This window comes from Marmota monax, unplaced genomic scaffold (genome assembly GCF_021218885.2).
Source record: "Marmota monax isolate L192 unplaced genomic scaffold, Marmota_monax_Labrador192_F-V1.1 WCK01_AAM20220418_F8-fsc00021, whole genome shotgun sequence".
In the NCBI taxonomy this organism is placed as follows: Eukaryota; Metazoa; Chordata; class Mammalia; order Rodentia; family Sciuridae; genus Marmota; species Marmota monax.
Genome location: NW_026695228.1, coordinates 24,407,010 through 24,426,481, shown reverse-complemented (window position 1 = coordinate 24,426,481; position 19,472 = coordinate 24,407,010). Strand labels below are relative to the sequence as shown.

General features: G+C 49.5%; 1 protein-coding gene across 2 annotated transcripts; it reads right to left on the bottom strand.

The window, feature by feature from the left end:
* Positions 1 to 7,715: 7,715 nt before the first annotated feature.
* Positions 7,716 to 19,192, bottom strand: Dnajb1 (DnaJ heat shock protein family (Hsp40) member B1). 2 transcript variants are annotated; one of them, XM_046436686.2, is made up of 4 exons: positions 19,144 to 19,192; positions 17,392 to 17,480; positions 9,387 to 9,967; positions 7,716 to 9,106 (listed from the first exon to the last, which is right to left on the bottom strand). In XM_046436686.2, exons 3-4 carry the CDS (start codon positions 9,876 to 9,878, stop codon positions 8,876 to 8,878), a joined length of 723 nt encoding a protein of 240 aa, XP_046292642.1. In that variant the 5' UTR covers positions 9,879 to 9,967; positions 17,392 to 17,480; positions 19,144 to 19,192; the 3' UTR covers positions 7,716 to 8,875. The 2 variants fall into 2 exon arrangements, with proteins under 2 accessions (XP_046292642.1, XP_046292641.1); XM_046436685.2 differs by lacking the exons at positions 17,392 to 17,480; positions 19,144 to 19,192 and adding an exon at positions 10,952 to 11,225.
* Between the last annotated feature and the right edge of the window lie 280 nt (positions 19,193 to 19,472).

Below are 19,472 nucleotides of genomic sequence, written 5' to 3'. Positions count from 1 at the left end.
AGTTTATCAGCCCTCAGGTGGGCTCAGATCCAAGAAAGAAAGACTCAAACTCACCTGGAGCAGGCTAGGACTCTCAGTTTCCAGGACAGATGAGGTTCCTCCCTCCGTTCTGGTTCCAAGGCGGCCACTGGAGCAGCAGTTTGCTGTGTGTTCAGGGAACCGTATTGAATGACGGGGTCTTTGCAGTCACCAGGGAGAATTGCTGGGCATCCCAGCCTCACCAGACCTGGAGAAGGGCGGAGAGAAACAGGGGCATGGGCCTTGGGCTTAGCTGTAAAGGCCTCCCGGCTGGCCCCACCCAATTAGCAAACAAGGATCCTGCCATGGCCAGGGCGATGGGCACAGCCACTGTCCCTCCCTTCCTGTTCTGTTGACCTCTGCCACCCCTACTGGGTGAGAGTGGCCTTGGCTGGGCCTGTGCCCCATGCCCTGCTTGAGCCTGGCATCAGAATTGCCCCCCTGCACACCTGGAGAGGGCAGATGTGAGGCCTCGGGGACAACGCGAACTCAGGCTGTAGAGTCCTGAGCCCCATCCGCCTGCCTCCCGTTGACTGATAAGGAAGTGCCCAGAGAAGAGGGTTATGGGATGGCCCGAGGGCAGAGAACAGGGCTGGGCATCTACCCCGGTTTTATAGCTCAGGAGGCTTCCTGAAAACTGAGACTGGGGAGGAGCTCAGACTTGAGTGTCACCTCCATCCCTTTGGAGGAAAAAAAAAATCCCATTCTGAAATGCCCCTAATACATGCAGAGACAAAGGTTGTTTTAGAAAAATCACCATTTGCAGCTACCAGAGAAATAATTGATTCAACGCAAGACACATCAAGGATTAACTCAGAGATTATATTTTTCAATCAGGACAGGGAAAAGGGAACCTATACGGATGTTTCTCTGACAAAGTTTCGACTTTCAACGTTTTGGGTTTCTGATGGTGTGAAAGCAATGCACGTTCAGTAGGAGCCACACACAGAACGGAGGAGAAACCTGTCAGTCACTGTTTTAACCAAGCCTTCCAGGCTAATTTAGGTACCTGAGCTAGGTGATCAAAGTGCCAGCCTTACATGCCCCCTGCTGTCACGCACTGAGAACCAAACACCAAACATTGCCTTTGAAGTACATGGTTCCCCAGAAGAGTTGACCTTGAATCTTTTTTTTTTTTAATTTTAGATGTTGATGGACCTTTATTTTGTTCATTTATTTGTATGTGGTGCTGAGAATCGAACCCAGTGCCTCACACATGCTAGGCAAGTGCTCTACCACTGAGCCACCACTCCAGCCCCAACCTTGAATCTTAATCATGAGGAAACAATTGGATGCATCCAGATCCAGAGCCATTCCGCAAAGCCACTGGCCTGGACTCTTCAAACAGATCAAAGCTGTAAGCTGCAACACAACTGATTCACTACGTGAATGAATGACTTGACCAAAGCTGAGGTGACAGTCCTACCTGGGAGGAAACAGAGAGGCATGATTGCCAGATCCCTTTAGGGGATCTTTAATAAAGTTTCCAAAGAAGATAAAACAGATATGAAGGATGTTCTCGGGACAATTGGGGAAATTTGAATTGTAAGTGGCTGTTGGAGAATGGCATCATACCCGTGTTATGTGTCCTGAGTGCCGTCATTGTCCTGTGTGAAATGCTCTCGTTCTCAGGAGGAGGATTCTTTGGGGTAAGCTTGCGATGAGTGCATATGTCAGATGACTCATAAAAAAAGTGTGTGTACAGAATGTCGCAGCTAATACACTATAGTATGTATATATGGGGGGGGACAAAGAGAAAGCAAATTTGGCAAAATATTAACCCTTGCTGGAACCAGGAGGGTGGTCTGTGGGTATTCATTTTCTTATTCTGTTTTAAAAAATATTTTTAGTCCTAGATGGACCCAATACCTTTATTTTATTGGTTTATTTTTACATGGCACTGAGGATTGAATCCAGTGCCTCACACGTGCAAGGCAAGTGCTCTACCACTGAGCCACACCCACAGCCCCATTTTCTTATTTTTTTTAAGTTTGTGACAGGTTTGAAAAATTGCAAAATAACATGGGGGTGGGAAATACCCACATTTCTCTCCCATCCCAGAGGGGACCCTCTGGGGGTTTGGTGTGTATCTTTCCAGTTGTGTGTTTCCTTGAAAGTGTGCATTGTTTCAATGGTTGTTCTGTTATAATATCTGAATTATTTTTTCCTCACTCAGCACTGTATTGCTGTGCATTTTAGCATTGCGCCTTGATAATCCACCTATATTGCTAATTTCTGCAGTTCCATATTTTTTTTTCTTTTTTGCAGTGCTGGGGATGGGACCCAGGGTCTCATGCATGCTAAACCTGTGCTATACCTATAAGCTTCACCTCCAGCCCTCTACTTTCAAAATACCTCTTAAATCCAGCTACTCTGGAGGCTGTGGCAGGAGGATTGCAAATTAGAGGCCAGCCTTGGCAACTTGGTGAGACCTTGTGTCAAAACAAAACAAAACAAAAATTAAATGAAAGGACTGGAGATGTAGCTCAGTGGTAAAGCATCCCTGGCTTCAGTCCTCAGTATCAAAGACAAACAACAAAACAAAACAAAACACCTCTTGAATCCTGCCCTGCACTCCCCTCACAGCCCTCCTGGGTTCAATTCCATCACTTCCCGCCTGGATCCTGGGCTCCTCCGCAGCCTGTTCCACCCACAGCAGCCAGAGGGCGCCTGTGAGCACCTGAATCAGATCAGGACCCTCCTCTGCTGAGGGTCCCCCAGCAAGCCTCCTGCCCTCCAAGAACAGAAAGGCTCTGTGAGCAGAAGGGTTTCTCCTGGAGTCAAGCTTCGCCGCACAGATGCCCGGCATCGCTTTCCCGGGGAAATTTAGGTCCCAAACCGCCCAGGTCCCATCTCCACCTCCCAGGGAAAAACCACCCCAGCCGTGTCCCTTCTGACTCAAACTCTCACAACCGGCTTCTCTTGGTCCTCAGGCACGCAGGGCCTGCCTCAGCAGGACCTGACGAGGGCCTGCCTCATCTCTGGGCACACCCTGCCTTGCTCACTCTGTTTAAGCCTCACCAGGTCTGAGGTGGGGGAGGGGGAGGCCTTGCCGGTTCCACACCCCCATCTGCTTAGGAGGCCCATCCTTGACCCCTGACAAACCCCTGTGACTCTCCTGTGGGCGCAGGGTCTGTCAGGCTCATAGAAGTGCCTTGGTCGGCATAGTGGGCTGAATGCTGCCCTCTTCCCCACCCAAAGGTATGTCCACATCCCAGGACCTGTGGATGCCACATTCTTTGGAATAAGGCTGTTGGCGGGTGCAATTTATTTATTTATTTGTTTTTACAGCGCTGGGGATAGAACCCAGAGCCTCACTCATGCTGAGCGTATGTTCTGCCACTGAGCTGCAGCCCCGCCTGTAAAGATGCAGTTTAGTGAAGAATCTTGAGACCGTCCAGGATTAGGCTGGGCCTGAAATCCAATGAAAGAAGCCTTTGTAGGAAACAGAGAGGGAGGAGCACAGAGACACACTGAGGGGAGGGCCATGTGAAGATGTTGGCAGAGAGATGTCTCTTCTGATGGTGGCTTCTGCATGCCCCTTGAGAGTTCCCAGGAGGGTAAGTTTTCTGACACTTTGATTTTGCACTTCTGGACTCCAGAACACGAGGCAATAGATTTCTGTTTTATAAACCACTCGGTTTGTGGTTATTTGTGACGGGAGCCACGGGAATCTGGGATCTCCGGGTCCGTGTTTCCCGGGAGACTGTGAGCTTTCTGAGGCTGCTCCAAGATTGCCATTTGTTACCTAAAGGGTCTCCCAGGTCTGGCCTGAGCTGTTCCTCAAGAACTGTGCCCAGTGACTCATCCATGAATCAGGAAGTAGGAGCAGGGTCCCCAGGAAAGAGGGGCTCTCCTTGAGCCAGAAAAAATAACTGGGAATGTGGGTCATGGGGGACTTCCGCAGCCCCCGGGGTTGGTCGACTTTCTTCTGCACATTCCTTGACATGAATGATCAGAGGACAAATGTTGTGAGTGCTCTTGTCAGAGTCACTTTGTCACTTAATTACTTAGTCAACCAACGCTCTGAGAGTCAGTTATGGACCAGAGTCACTCTGGGCACTGGCTATGCAAAGCTCATTAGGACATGGTTGGTGACCTCAGGGAAACTCTGGAAGGGGCCCTTCTGAGTGGTGCCCTGAGGTTGTCGCTCCTTCCCTCATGACAGGGAGATGTGCATTTGAATAATCAGAGTTTGAGAACTTGTAAAGCAGCAGACTCTAGGCCTGTCGGGGATGGAATTAGCCAACCATGAAAGCATTTTTAAGATCTGGGGGAGAAAAAATGAGTACAGGAACTTGAAAGCCTAGATCTAAATAGAAAAGAATCTAGATGTTTATTGTCCGCATTGTGCTATTTTGAGATGGAATTTTGGTACAGTGAGATCTCAAGACACCGATGACCTATCTCAGGGATTTGAAGTCATTGTGTAAAAGGATACACACCCACACTCCTCCTTCAGCCCCTGCTATATGCAAAAGAAAACAAAAGAAACTCAAAATGCTGGCAGACTCTGAACACACTCAGAGTGAAAACCACAGTTTGCTTGGCAGCCCAACAGGCTCTGCATCATCTGCCTGATCACCTCCCTGCCCTCTCCTCCTCCAACTCTCACACCATTCCCTGTGCTCCAACCTCACTGGGCCCTTGACTGGCTCTTCAACAACTCAAGCATGTCCCAGCCTCAGGGCCTTTGCACAGGCTATTCCCTGTTCTTGGATGCCCTTCCCTCAGTATCCACACAGCTGTTCCCGACTTCCTTTGTCTACTCAAATGTCACTTTTTTGGCAGGCCATTTGCTGTGCTATTTTAAAATGTACCCAACACTTTCCACCTACTAGTTTTCTATTTCTCCATTATCTAGCACATTGGACATTTTATTTATTTATGCTTATTTTCTTTTTACCCTTACTTACCATCAGCTCCACAAGGATAGGGATTTTATTTTGTGTGTGCTGGGGTGGAACCCAGGGCCTGGCACATGCCAAGCTAGCACTCTACCACTGAGCTGCACCTCAGCCCAAGGACAGGAATTTTTAACTTCTGTGTTCCTAGAATCAAGACCTGGCTGGCACACAAGAGGTGCTCAATAAATGCTTATTAAATGGATGAGTGCTAACTAAGTGACTGGCACTATCATTAGCAATGAGAACAACAAATATTTAAGATAGGTTTTCTGCAAGGTATTATATTTGCTATTTTTTTAGATATATTTGCTATTTTTTTCCCCACGGGGGTGGGGGGAATCCATCCCAGGGTCTTGTGCAGGCTAAGTGCCTCCTGTGCCGCTGGGCTACCCCTCGCCTGGGAGCTGTGTTGTCACTGGGCTTCCTTATGTATCCCCTCACTAGTTGTTACAGCATCCCTAAAAGACCTGCACCTTCCTTTCTCCCATTTTTGAAAGGAGGCCACTGAGAATCAGATGGTCACTTGCCCAAGGATACACAGTAGCAGAGTGATAGAGCCCGGATCTAAACCCAGGTCGCTGAGCTCTGGAGCTCAGTGCTCTTCTATTGAATGAGTGGGTTGTCAGGAGAGGCCTCGGGAGGGAGCCTGCTAAATTTAGGGGCTTCCTCAGGCTGGCTGAGGGCAGAGGCTCGCCTGGGATTTGGCTCCTGGAGCTCAGCAGAGCACTGACCCAAATGACTCCAGACTCACCTTCTTTGGGGTTACAAGCTGTGGGCCAAGAACCCTTCACGTACCCGAGGAATGATGACAAGAGCTGGGACACAGCGCTCGCTCTAGCTGGTGCCTCCCTAGTGTGCATATGCCTGTCTGTAGACATGATATTCTACAGACCCAGGAGAGAGGTACTATCTCATGCCCATTTTATAGCTGAAGAAATGAAGGCCAGAGAGGGTAGGTCACTTGCACAAGGTCACCTAGCTAGAAAGTTATCAAGCCGAGGCTCAAACCTGGAAGCAGGAATAATGGCTGCAGAACAATCAGGGGCCACCAAAATGATGGACTGAAACTTCACACAACATGGGTAGAGTTGACAAGATGGCTCCATTACCGTGTCGTATCACGTGGGGGGCGGGAGGGGGTGTAGGGTACATAGCATTTGAGTTAAAACAAAAAAACTGCATTCCCTGCGGCAGCTCAGGAAAGGTACTTGAGAAAGTGGGAACATTGGGGGTGGAGGTGAACGCCGCGGCTGAGGGAGGATTTTACACCCTGAACCTTTTGCAGTTTTTATTCCTGTGCAGCCACAAAAATCAAACTCAAAAATGAGCAGTTATGCTCGTGCTTATGTAAGCACACCCTTGGATCCACACCAAAAAAGTGTCGCACCACTGCCTGCCTGTCCTGGTGAAAGGGAGGGTCAGAGCTCAGCTCCACCACATGGACATTTCGAGGGTTATACCATTTGTTTTTGAGGTGCCTGGGTGGAACCTGGGGCCCTGTAGGTGCTGTGCAAGCGCTCTGCTGCTGAGCCACACAGCTGCCCCTTACTACAAGGAGTTTCCCATCTCCTACCCTCCTCTCCAGGTCACTCAGGCAGCTCAGCCACACCGTTTGTGGAAGTTCCTAGAACTTCAGGAACATTGTGGTCACCTGCAGCACTTCAATATGAAATCCACAGGGACCTGTTTCAGAAAGACAACTCTGGCAGTGGTATGGGGGGAGCCCCCCCCCCCCCCAACTGAGGCCTGGGTCAGTTCTGTAAATGTGGCCCGGGGGCCTGGGCTGATGAACAGCTTTCAATACTTCCTTTTGGCTCCAGTCTCAGGCTCACTTTCTGCCTGGGGAAGCCTCTCCTGGCTCCACGAAGCTGTTCTTTCAAGTTACCTGGGTATTATACTTGGTAAAAAACCCTCTAGACCTGCACCATCCAACAGATGCCACTAGCCACAAACACATGGTGGCTGAACCCTTCATTTGTGATTGGAGCAACTGCAACTATCTTAAGGAGAGTTGCCTTGGGCAGTGCTGTCTAAGACTGTGGCCAGTGATCATTTCAATGGGAAGGGGAAGCTGTTCTTAGCTCCAAGCAGTGTGATTTTTTTTTTTTTTTTTACTTTAAAACACTAAATAGCATCTCCCGCCTTGCTCAGTGAGGCAGCAGGGATTAGCATACAAGAGGCCCTGGTTTTATCCTCCACTATTGCCAAAAACAAAGTACCACTTTGTAGCTAAATAGCATTACATTTTTGTAAGCCTGTATAATTACTTATAATAAAACCAGTTCCTTAAAAAGTTACAAAGTAAAAGCCTCAGTAGCCAACAAATAAGAGGCAGGAAATGGATCTTCCCAGGGCGGGGTCAGCTCCTGGGAGGCCAGAATTCTAGTTCTGGTTTGGCAGAGCCTGTCAGACAGCCTGCCCTGGCAGAAAGCCTGACAGGGCATTAGAAATGCAGATCACACCTCTCCTTGGCCCCGGTGACCAGGTCACTAGGCAAAGCCAGAGTCCTCCCTGGAAGACCGGCAAGAACATCTGGGAGCCAGCCCCTACCCCAGCTTTGGCCCTAACCTTCACCAAATGAGCAGCATCCACTGTACTCGAGCCTTGCTGTTTGGATGGGTTAGCGTTCCCTAACCCAGCAAGGCAGACTTATCTTTGCCCTGCAGAGGATCCCCTCCTGCCTCCTGCCCACCCCGCCCTCTCCCTGACTGCCTTTGGAGGGATGCCCAGGCCCCCACCCCATCCCCAGAACCAGCAGAGCCCTCAAACAGAGTCGCAGGACCGCTCCCCTGAGGTTTAGCATCAGTCTTTAATGCTGTCACGCTGCATAATGACAAGTCACACACTTTGGTCTTGTGTCGGCAGTGGCAACTTACAATAAGTCTAAAGGTCTGAGCACCAGACTGGTCTCCAGAAAACAGACATTTTTTTGTTCCAACTCTCCCACTCCCAAGGTTTCTTCCAATTCTTGGCTCTGTACAGAGAGCAGCAGCTGCCGTGGACTATTTTCATTTGAGTGCACACCAACTTTACATGGAATTATAAAAACATATTTACAGACGTTCCACAGTGCTCCTGTAATCAGAAGCAAAGACCCTTTTATCAAAAGGGATTATATCTAGGGCTGTGCAAAATTCAAAGGGATCAGATCCCTTTGAGAAGAGTCCAGAGTCCATTAAACAAAAAAATTACCTGGGCCACTGGTTAAGCCTCAGGTGTGCCAAAGGATTGCTTTACGGACAAAGAAAAGAGTGTGACCCATAAATCAGCACTTTCAGTGTCACCAGAGCCAGAAGTCAGGAGGACCCCCTGCTCCAGCCAGGCCACCAGGACCTGGGGGGAGAGGTGGGTGCGAGATTCACTCCCTGAAGGCTGGCTCCCTTGGTCCTGCTGGAACGAGGTATTGCTGTGGTGCCAGCCAGGCAGTTCTGCAGAACTGATTTGGGTTCTCAATTTGAGATGGTCAAAGAGAAGAGAGAATTCTTCAGGGGACAAGCAAGGTGTGGGAGACAAATACAGAATAAAACACGAACCGATCATACAACACAAACTGAGGAGTGCACAGGGTCTGGTGACCAAGATGGCAGGTTGACACCATCTAACAGCAGGAAGCAAAGGGACTACAGAGGGATCAAGTCCAGCTGTGAGCCTGTCTCTCGCCCCTGGGCAGGGACTGGAGGAGCAGAAGGTGGGCCCATCCCAGGAGGGCTGCAGGAACCAGTAGGGCAGACTGTAATGCTCTTCTCTGCTGTGCCCACCACCTGCCGCTCTATCGCTCGAAAAACCACTTAAGTCTAGTGCACGACTTTGAAAGATTGTAATATATTCTCTGGAAAACATTCAGCAGTACGAAAGCCCTCCCTGGGCCCTCCCGCCTCTCTCTGTCCACAACTGGTGAACGGTCCGGAAATCCTTGAGCTGTGGAAAGGTCCCTGGTTAGTCCTTGGGGACTATATTGGAAGAACCTGCTCAAGTACGGTTCTTGACGTCTGGGGAATCCTTTCTGGGAAGATCACTTCAAACTCGATAATGAGGTCCCCGCGTTTCTCGGGTGTTTTTGGGAGGGGGAGGCCTTCTCCAGGAACTTTTCGCCGCATGCCAGGCCTGATGACATCTTTGAATACGACGGGTATGGTCCTGCCGTCCAGAGTGGGGACGTTTACTGTACAGCCACACAAAGCCTTGGAAAACAAATGGACAGCATTAGATAAAGACAGCTTAGGAAGTTCAACTCTTGCCTACAGGTTTTTTGGTGCGGGGTCAGATCCATCAGGCCTCTGCAGCCAAGACCCTACCCCAAATCTGCCCATATCACCAGCAGGGAAGCTCAAGCTTTGGTCAGTCTTGCTCTGTACCCCCAAATCCGGCATAAACCACATGCTCAGGAACACTTATAGAACAAAACTGAATGGCTTCAAAAAGCAGCTGCCTCCCTGCACAGGGCCCAACCTAGTCCCTTACCTCTCGAAGGGTAATCCTGGCAGGATAAATGACGTCAGAACCATCTCTCTTAAAGATATTGTGTGGCTTGTCCTTTAAAACAAAGACAATGTCAGCTGGAATGTTGTTGGAGGTCTGGTCTCCTTCCTTGGGGAAGGTGATTTTGGTCCCTTCTTTCCACCCCCTCTTCACTTCAATGGTCAAAATTTTGTCTTCGTTTCGAATGCTCTTTCCATCGGGGTTCAGCCGCTTGTGTGAGATTTTCATCTTCTTGGTACAGCCGCTGTAAATTTCTTCAAGGGAGACCCTCAGGTCGTGGGTGACAGGGGGATCTTGCTTCTTCCGGGTGGGCTCTTGGGGAGGGCGGGAGCGACCAAAGTTCATGTTGGTGAAGCCACCCATTCCCATGGGAAAACTGGAGAATGGGTCATCGATGTCCATGCCTTCCTCTCCGTTCCGCTGCCCAAAAAAGGTATCAAAGGGATTTCTGCCACCAAAGAATTCAGCAAACATGGCATGAGGGTCTCCATGGAATGTGTAGCTGAAAGAGGTACCGTTAGCACCACCGCTGCTACCGCCACTGGGGCCACCGCCCTTTAGGCCTGAAAAGCAAAATCAGAATCTGTCAGTTGGTTGACCAGGTGCTCCTCTCTAGCTTTCCTTAAGGGAGGAAAAAAACAAAAACAAAAACTTGGGAACCCTGGACCAAGAATTCTCTAAAGGCTGTCAAGGAAGAATCCTAAGCTTTACCACTTTCAGCGGCGGCAGCAGCAGCAATAAAAAGACCACCCACTCTACTTCACTGTGACATGTCAGTGGCAAAGGGCTTAAGCTCTGAGTTGGCCACCTCCTGGTGCCACTCAGGTCCTTCCACTTATTGACTGACCCATCCACAAGGTTTTACAAAAAACTCACTAAAAGAAGGGTAAAAAAAAAAAAAAAAAAGGGCACGATTCAGAGGAGCATTCAGAGGGGCCTACTCCAAACGCCCGAGGGCTGGAGATGTGCTGAGAGTAGGAATCAATGAAGGTAAGCCCACCGACAGTTTTCAAGTTCTCTCTGGTATCAATCGCCATCACCCCGAAACACAAAATCAGTTTATTTCTTAGGCTCAAGCCCAGAGGTCAGTCTGAGTCATCGGCGGCCAGCGGACGACAGGGTCGCGGACCGGCCCCAGGCGCGCCGCCGGCTCCCGCACCTGGACAGCCGCCTCCCGCCCCGCCCCGTACGTGCCTGGCGCGGAGCTGGGTCAGCGTCTCGCAGGGATTACCTCACCCGGCCGCAGGGCCCCGCGAAGCCCGCACCCTCCCCGGCTCCCGCGCCCCGGGCCGCTCGGGGACGTGGGCGGCACCCCGAGAGGGGCGGCCCCAGACCTACTAGAAGCTTCTGAGCGAGCGGCGCGTCCAGGACTCCTCCTCCCACCCGGAGGCCGCCAATCCGAGGGTGGAGGCCGCGCGGCCAGAGGGCGGGGGCCACCCGCCCCGGGCTCGCGTAGTCCCCCCGGGGGCCGGAGAGCATTCGGCGTGCCTCGGTTTCCCCGCCTGTCAAACGGCGGGGGCGCACCCGCACGGCGCGCGCACACGCACCTTCCTCCCCGTAGCGGTCGAAGATCTCGCGCTTGCGCGGGTCGCTGAGCACGTCGTAGGCCTCGGCGATCTCCTTGAACTTCTCCTCGGCGCCGGGCTCCTTGTTCTTGTCCGGGTGGTAGCGCAGTGCCTGGCGGCGGTAGGCCCGCTTGATCTCCTCGTCCGACGCGCCGCGGGCCAGGCCCAGCGTCTGATAGTAGTCCTTGCCCATGGCCCCCACCTGCGGCCCGCCGCCCAGCTGTCGCCGTCCCCCGGCTCCGCCGCCGCCCCGTCCTGGACTCTATATACCCGTCCGGCGGAAGCTTCCAGAGCCCGCCAGCCCCCTCCAGAACCTTCCGCCCCGCCCCTCGCGGCGCGACGGCCAATCGCCGGTGCTCAGTCCGTGACGCGCGACATCCGGGGCGGGGCCAAGCCGCCAACGGCCGACCGCGCGGGGATACGCCCCTTCCCACTGTGCTTTGGGCAACGCCTCCCAGTGGCGCGCGCACAGGCCGACGGAGTCCCGCCCACCCTCCAGAGAGAGCCAATCGCGATCTTCTTTACGTATCTCCGATAACAGGGCCGGTCTTGCGCCTAGTCCCTACCAATAGGTTACGAGGCGTTCCTGAACCTCGGCCGAACGCGCCCCTCCGAGAAGGGGCGGGGCCTGAGGCGACCCCACTCCTCGAGGCTGCCCCGCCTCTTCGGAAGGTGACAGTCTGACTGCTGCGCTCTCTCACTGCTGGCAGTGGCTCTGGGCACACTACCCGACCTCTCTGCCCAGGTTCTCCTGCTGTTACACGGGCTAAAAGTACCCTCTCGCCCTCCTCTCGTGGCTGTAGGGATGCAACCGAGAGCCCCAAGACTGTGTGCCTTGTCCCCGTCAAGCGAGGTGAAGACCCGGGACCAAAGCTCACCTCCCTGAGGAGACCTTCGCAGTCCTGCCCTTCAGGCCTTTCACTTTACAGTCTTCTAAAGAGCTAAATCTGAAATTAGCTTGTTCTTGGCTTTCATGCTAAATGTCATCTTCCTCCAGTCTGGGATTGCCACGAGGCAGGCACTGGCCCCCGTGTTGGGTCTCCAGTACCTGCAGCAGGGTCTGGCACAGTTGCAGTGCACACTTCATAAATACACCTAGTGGTTTTTACACACGTGCTTCTTTTTCTCTTCCCACTACCTTTATGATCTGGGGATCATCTGTAGGTTATGTGGTGATCTTGTTTGGTTCTGAAAGTCTGGGGTGCCCCTGGTCAAGGACACCACACTGATGATGAGGGAAAAGAGGCTTAGAAGGGGGCATCACTTGAGAAGGACCTACAGGAGTGGTGTAAGCAGTGGTGGTTCCCAAAGGGGAGATGCTCCTGAACGAAAGGGCTGGAAGGTCAAGGCCTCTCTGGAACCAGACAATCCCCTGCTTCCAGCATTCCCTAGCTGCGTGATCTTGAGCTGGTTACTTAGCTGCCACCCTGGGCTCAGCTTCCTCCTCTGTACAGTGGGGATGGAAACTGTACCCACCTCAAGAAGCCTTTGAAGTTTACATGAGTCAATATTTGTAAAGTGCTCAAAACAGGCCTCACACAAAGGAAGCCTTGTCTAAGGGGTGACTGTCTTGTTAGTGGTGGGCTGCTGAGCCACACCCTTCCTGGCAGCTCCACAGTAGAAAGATTCTGGTGACCACTGCCCTTAGCAGGATGGGACTACTGAGAAAAAGGATCATGGCCTTTTCCTGCTGTCCAGCTGGGGAATTCTGGCTCTCCCTACCCACTGAGGAAACAGAATCCGTCAGGACTCTGAACTAGGATGGATGCACACAGGCCCACTGGGACCATGGGGCCAGCTGGGGCTGGGTGCCCAGTAGCCCAGCATAGTAGAAGGGGTCCTGGACCAATCTCAAGGGACAGAGGATGATATTTAAAGTTACATTAATAAAAAGCAAGACAGTCATCATCATGGGGGAAAACCCAGAGCCTGTGGACTTCCTCATCTGATTACTCCAGTATTTCATAGCACAGCTTTAATTTAGAATTACAGAAAGGGCTCTAGATGGGCCTATCTGGTTGTAGTAAAATTTCTTGTAACACTGGAGGGCAACATCTTACTAAAAGGGATATCCTCATATTTGGGGGCAACCTTAGGGCTGGTACTCCCTTCTCCTTGAGTAAGCCCGGATCATATTTGGGAAATTTCAACTGTTAATTCCCAAGCCTGTGGAAATGTATTCGGTGAGTGAGTATGTATTTATTAGCATGTGCAAGGCCCTGGGTTTGATCCCCAGCACCAAACAACCACCACCACCACTGCCACTACCACTACCAAAACACCAAGCCAACTCAATGACTCTGTTTATGTTTTTTTTTTTTTTTTTAATACCAGGGATTGAGCCCAGGGGAACTTAACCACTGAGCCATACCAAAGCCCTTTTTATTTAATTCTTAAAACTTGAGACAGGGTCCAAGTTGCTGAAAGCCTTGCTAAGTTGCTGAGGCTGGCTTTGAACTTGCAATCCTCCTGCCTCAGGCACCCAAGCCACTGGGATTACAGGCATGTGCCACCACACTGGCCCTTATGGTGCTTTGACCTGTAAGAACTGGGCACTTCAGACTGGAAAAATGGCCTTTTCAGAAACCTCAACAAATATGGACTGTCAACTCTGAGAAGTTACGATAGTGCATCAGCTTGGTTAGGCTCTCGAATCTATTCAATTAAACATGATTCTAGTGTTGCTGTGAAGGTAGTTTTGTAGATGTGGTTGGGTTAACACCTATGATCAGTTGACTGTAAGTACAGGAGATGACCCTTGATGATGTGATTGAGCCGTACTCAGTCAGTCAAGAGGCCTTAAAAGCAAACATCAGGGATCCCCACAGAAGAAGCCAACAGTTTCTTTTCAAGAGTTCCCAGCCTGCTGGCTTGCAGATTTCAAACTTGTTTAGTCAGTCTCTACAATCATGCAAGCTAATTCACTGAAATCAATCTCCTCTCTTTTTTTTTGCTGTGCTGGGGATGGATCCCAGGGCCTTGTTCATGCTAGGGAAGCACTGAGCTACATCCCTAACTCCTGAAATAAATCTCCTCTCTGCCCTCCCATGACATTTACTCTGTTTCTTTGGTAAAATTCTGATGATATTGGAACTAAGCAGGTGAGTGTGGTGTGACTTGCCTCAGTTCAAACCCTATACCCAATATTTACTTATTCACTGTGTGATATTACGCAATTGCTTGATCCCTGGTAGGTCTATACTCTAAGAGTAGACTTTAGTTGGACATGGTGTCACATACCTGTAATTCCAGAAATTTGTGAGGCTGAGGCAGGAGAATCGCTAGTTCAAACCCAGCCTTATGGTGAGGTGCTAAGCAACTCAGTGAGACCCCGTCTCTAAATAAAATACAAAATAGGGCTGGGGATGTGGTTCAGTGGTCAAGTGACCCTGAGTTCAATCCCTGGTACGCCCGCCCCACCCCCCCCAAAAAAAGAATAGCTAACACTGGGCTGTGGCTGTGGCTTAGTGTTAGAGCGCTTGCCTGGCACAACTGAGGCACTGGGTTGGATCCATAGCACCACATAAAAATAAATAATATAGGTATTATATCTATCTACAATTTAAAAATATTTTAAAAAAGAATAGCTAACATTGACATGGCAAAGCTTATTCTAAGTGCCCAATATATTAACTCTTTTTAATTTTCTTTTTCCGTGGTGCTGGGAATGGCACCCAGGCCTTGTGTATCCTAGGCAAGTGCTCTACCACCGAGCTACACCTTCAGCTCCTATTCTTTCTTTCTTTCTTTTTTTTTTGGTACCTGGGATTGAACTCAGGGCCGCTTGACCATTGAGCCACAACCCTAGCTCTAGTTTGTATTTTATTTGGAGACAGGGTCTCACTGAGTTACTTAGCACCTCAATTTTGCTGAGGCTGGCTTTGAACCCATGATCTTCCTATCTCAGCTTCCTGCGCTGCTGGGATCACAGGCCTGCGCCACTGTGCCTGGCTACCCCCAGCTCCTATTAACTCATTTAATCATCACAACAACCCAAAGAGGTTGGACTGTCATTACACATATTTTACAGTCAGGGAAACTGAGGCTCTTAGAAGTCATGTGACTTGCTCAAGGTCACCCAATGAGTAAAATGCTGAAGTGTTTAGCACACTTAGTGTTTATGGTAAACACTCAGCCTGTTCATAATGTGACATAAATGATTATGAAGCCTTAATTTAAAAAATACCCTTCTTCAACTCTACCAGTCCATCAAATAAATCTTCAAAAGCATGATGGCCACCTGAGCCAGCAATTCCACTCCTAGTGGGATACCCTTATGCAATGAAAAGAACTGCCCAGGAAACAAATAGGGCTACATGAGAAATTCCCGACAAACTTAAATGTCCTTCCATGGGTGAATGGATAAACAAACTGTGATCCATCTATACAATGGAATATTATTCAGACATAAAAAGGAGTGAACTATGGACACAGCAAACAATACAGATGCACTTCAAATGCATTATGTTAGTGAAAGAAGCCAGACTCAAAAGGCTGTGTGATTCCATTTTCTGTGACCTTCTGGAAAAGACGAAAGTATTGGAACAGAAAGCAGATTAGTTGTTGCCAGGGATTGGCAAATGGAGCAGGAGAATTTTTTATGATGGAAATGTTCTATATCTTGATTGTGGGGGACGTTACATAACTGTATATGTTCAGAACTATACACTAAAAGGGAGGATTTTACTGTGTGTAAATTATAGCTCATAAGATACAACAAAGAAAGAAAGAAAAGAAAAATTAAAAACCCCAAACATGCCAGGTAAGATAGGATAGAGCTTGGGAACCTCACCTGGGGTTCCTGACACAGCGGAAAGTTGCTAACCAGTCCTGGCCTGCCCTGGCTGGCCTCGCCTTCCTTCACAGGCTCAGAACCAGCAGGGGCACACACCCCAAAACAAGCCAAGTCAGGTTCTGGGAAAATCCACATCCTACCTTACCTGCATGCGGGAAATACAGAAAGAGCTTGTGAAACAGACATCACCAAACACATCAGATCCTGGCCATCCGAATGACCCTGGGGTCCCCAAACCTGAGGCTCTGATCAGCCTTCCATGCTAGAGCTTAAGACCTCTCTGCAGTTTCCCTCTTGAAAATCTTTAAGTAGGAATCTCACTACAACTGGCTAAGCCAACACTAAGCAGGTTCACCAGTTACCATTAGGAATGCATCAGCCACTGTGCTAGGGTTGTGAAGATACAATTAGAATCTAACTGTCCCTATGGTCAGGGCCACAGGACAGTGTCATCAGGGGTTTGAACAAAGTGGCCAGTCCTCTTTTCTGAGGGTGGATTGGATTTCTGCTGACAGATTGGTTACTGGAATCCAGATGAGGCAAACAAGGGGTCCCTCATGCTTGCAACACTCATCAAAAACAGGGGAAGCGTGGCATGGTGGGGGTGCTGAAGCCTCAGCTACTTAGCGGCTGAGCAGGAGGATCACTTGAGCACGGGAGTTCCAGGGGCAGCCTGAGCAACATCTCAAAACCCAAAACAGAGGGGGCACTGGGGCTGCAGCTCAGAGGGAGACTATGTCTTTAGATTGTAGAAGGCCCTGGGTTTGTTGCCCAGTACCACATATAGCCCCCACCCCAACCAAAACCAAATAACAACAACAACAACAACAGAATTCTATTTCTTAAGGCTGCTTCTGCCCTTCAATGATATGAGCTTCTTGGGGGTGATGAGGGGGTGGAAATTATTTGTATGCCTAGCTGGTGCCCAGCATGTAGGTGGCACAACAAAGATTTGTTGCCTGCTGAGTAAGTGTGGGGTTCATAAAAGCAGTCACCAAAGGGAATTTCCAGAACATTCTGAGTTCATGGGAATAGGTGTGAAATTTCCACAAAATGACATCTGTTTGAACACCATAATGCTTTGTCTAACTGGAACCCAGATATACAGACTAACCTACTCAGATCACATCAGAGAAGCAGGGAATTGGCAGAAAAGGGAAGTGGCAAAATGTGGCTAGATTTTAGGGGTTTTGATCCTGCCTCCTTGGCCTTCCACAGTTAAAGCCTTGACTAACTCAACTTGGTAGGTTTTATCTGGTAACCTTTGAGTAAATTACCCCCTCCCTGTCCCCAGAAGGGCTGAGATAGGCTTTCAGGTTGGGACACAAAGGGCCTCAAAATACTGTGGATCCTACCACTGCCAACAGGGGAAAAAAAAAAAAGATCTTTGCTTTTGAAAGCACAGTTATAAAACAACTTTGTGTTTTCACTTGTTTTTGTCCAGCTAACCCCAGTGAAAAAATGATGAGTTTTTGAAGACACAGCGCTGGTTTCCTTTGCTCTGGAGAAGAGAATCCCCAAAGGCTATAGTTTCACAAGTTTCCAGAATGGAATGTGGATGACTAAATTCCAAGCACTGACTCACCCTGGTCCCAACCCCTTCCCCTGTGAATCATCAGAGATCTACCTGTAAGGACTGCTTGTTGTTCCCCTGATGCCAGGCCTCCGAGTTCTGAAGGGTTGGTTCAACAGTGGATGAAGGCTCAAGGGTAGGATCTGGAGACAGGAGCAAGGAGGAGAGAAGGTGAAGTGAGACAAGTCCTGTTTGCTCCTCAGCCTGTCCTGAAGGTTTCAGTGTGTGCATGAGTCCTGCTGTGTTGGTACTCAATCTCCCTGGTAGCTCCTGACAGCATGATCAAGGGAACAAAAGCATGCCATTGGCCCCAGACTAGCAACACCAGTAGAAAGACTATGAGAAGACCAAAAACTAGCTGGTATTTAAAAATGCTTGAATAGGAGGATGGGGGTGTTCAGCGGTAGTGCTTGCCTAGTGTGCTCAAGGCCCTGGATTCAATCCAGCACCACAAGATTAAGGGGAAAAAAAGTTAGAATAGGAACATCATTAAAGTAAAAAGAAGTAAGAAAAAAATTAAAGAATTGGGTGCAGTGGCTTATGCTGTAATTTCAGTGGCTCAGGGGTAATGTGTCCCTGGGTTCAGTTCTCAGTTGGGAAGGGGAGGCTAGTTTTAAAAAAGTAAAAGGAAACAAGGGGCCTGACATGGTGGTGGACACCTGTAATCCCAGCAGTTTGGGAAGCTGAGGCAGGAGGATCACAAGTTCAAATCCAGTCTCAGCAACTTATCACAACTTAAGGAGGCCCTAAGTAACTCAGTGAGACCCTGTTTCTAAATAAAATACAAAAAACGGCCAAGATGTGGGTCAGTCAGTGGTTCAGCACCCCTGGATTCACTCCCCAATACCAAAAAAAAAAAAAAAAAAAAAAAAGAATTTAATTTTAATCCATTAAGTCCAATTTTACATAGGACAATGGGACATCATGGATTACTCATTTATTTTAATCCAGTACAGCAAAAATAATATCACTTCAACCTGTAATCATCATAAAATGTTATGATTTAGTGATGGAAACATTCATAGTTTATTGCTACAGTGGAAATATTTGCATTTTCTCAATTATTTAATTTAATTAATTAATTATTTTTTAAAAAAATATTTATTTTTTAGTTGTACACAATACCTTTATTTTGTTTATTTATTTTTATGTGGTGCTGACGATCGAACCCAGGGCCTTGCACGTGCTAGGCGAGTGCTCTACCGCTGAGCCCCAGCCCCAGCCCCTCATTTATTTTACAGTTAAATATTTTTTACTTGCCCTTTGCCTTCAGTTTAATTTCTTTCAGGATTTTTTCACATGTATTTAAATAATGGTATGGTAGTCATTCAGGATGGAAATAAAAACCATCTTTTCATTAAACAAAACAAAATAGCTATTATGAAACTTTTTCTTTACATTCACCCTTTCATCCTGTTTAAAATCTGTATTTCAACATTAACGGAACAATTTGGGAAGGCCACTTTTCAGGAGCTCAGTAGCCAACGTGACCAGTAGTAACCACACTGGACAACTGCGCAGGTAGGGACACACGTGGGCTTCCTGCTTACAGGACCGAGCAAGGTGGGACAGGGGCTGTTACTGAAAAGGGCAATGAACACAACCCCGCAATGGGGCTGGGGTTCAAGTTGCAGGTTGGGGGACTCGAGGTAGATTTAAGCCCCTCCATTTCTCCTTTCCTTCCCTCCCACTCAGGACAGATGGAATCCCCTCACCACGGCGGCCGTGCCACCCAGGCTCTCCTGCCCGCGCCCTCACTCCCCCAGGCCTCTCCGGAAGCTCCCCAGTACCCCAAGGGCCGCCCACCTTGGAATTCACCTAGCTGCGCCGTCCGCCATGTGGACGCTGCCCTCCCTGTCACTCAACTTCTCCCACCCCCAGCCTCGCCGTAACCGTCGCTTCGCTCGGTTTCCACAGCTACGCCACCAAGGGGCGGGTCAAGGGCGCGCGCGGCGCTGTCACTCTCTTTTGATTGGTGGGTGGCCAAGCCCCTTCTTTTAGCCACTCCTGCCCTTGCTCCGCCCCGCCTCAGTGGGTCCCGCAAGCTGATTGGCCAGGCCTGTGGTACGAGTGTCTGGTTTTCGCTCGGACTGTGGCTGAGAGGCGGGGGCAACGGTGGGCTCCCTTCTCACTGA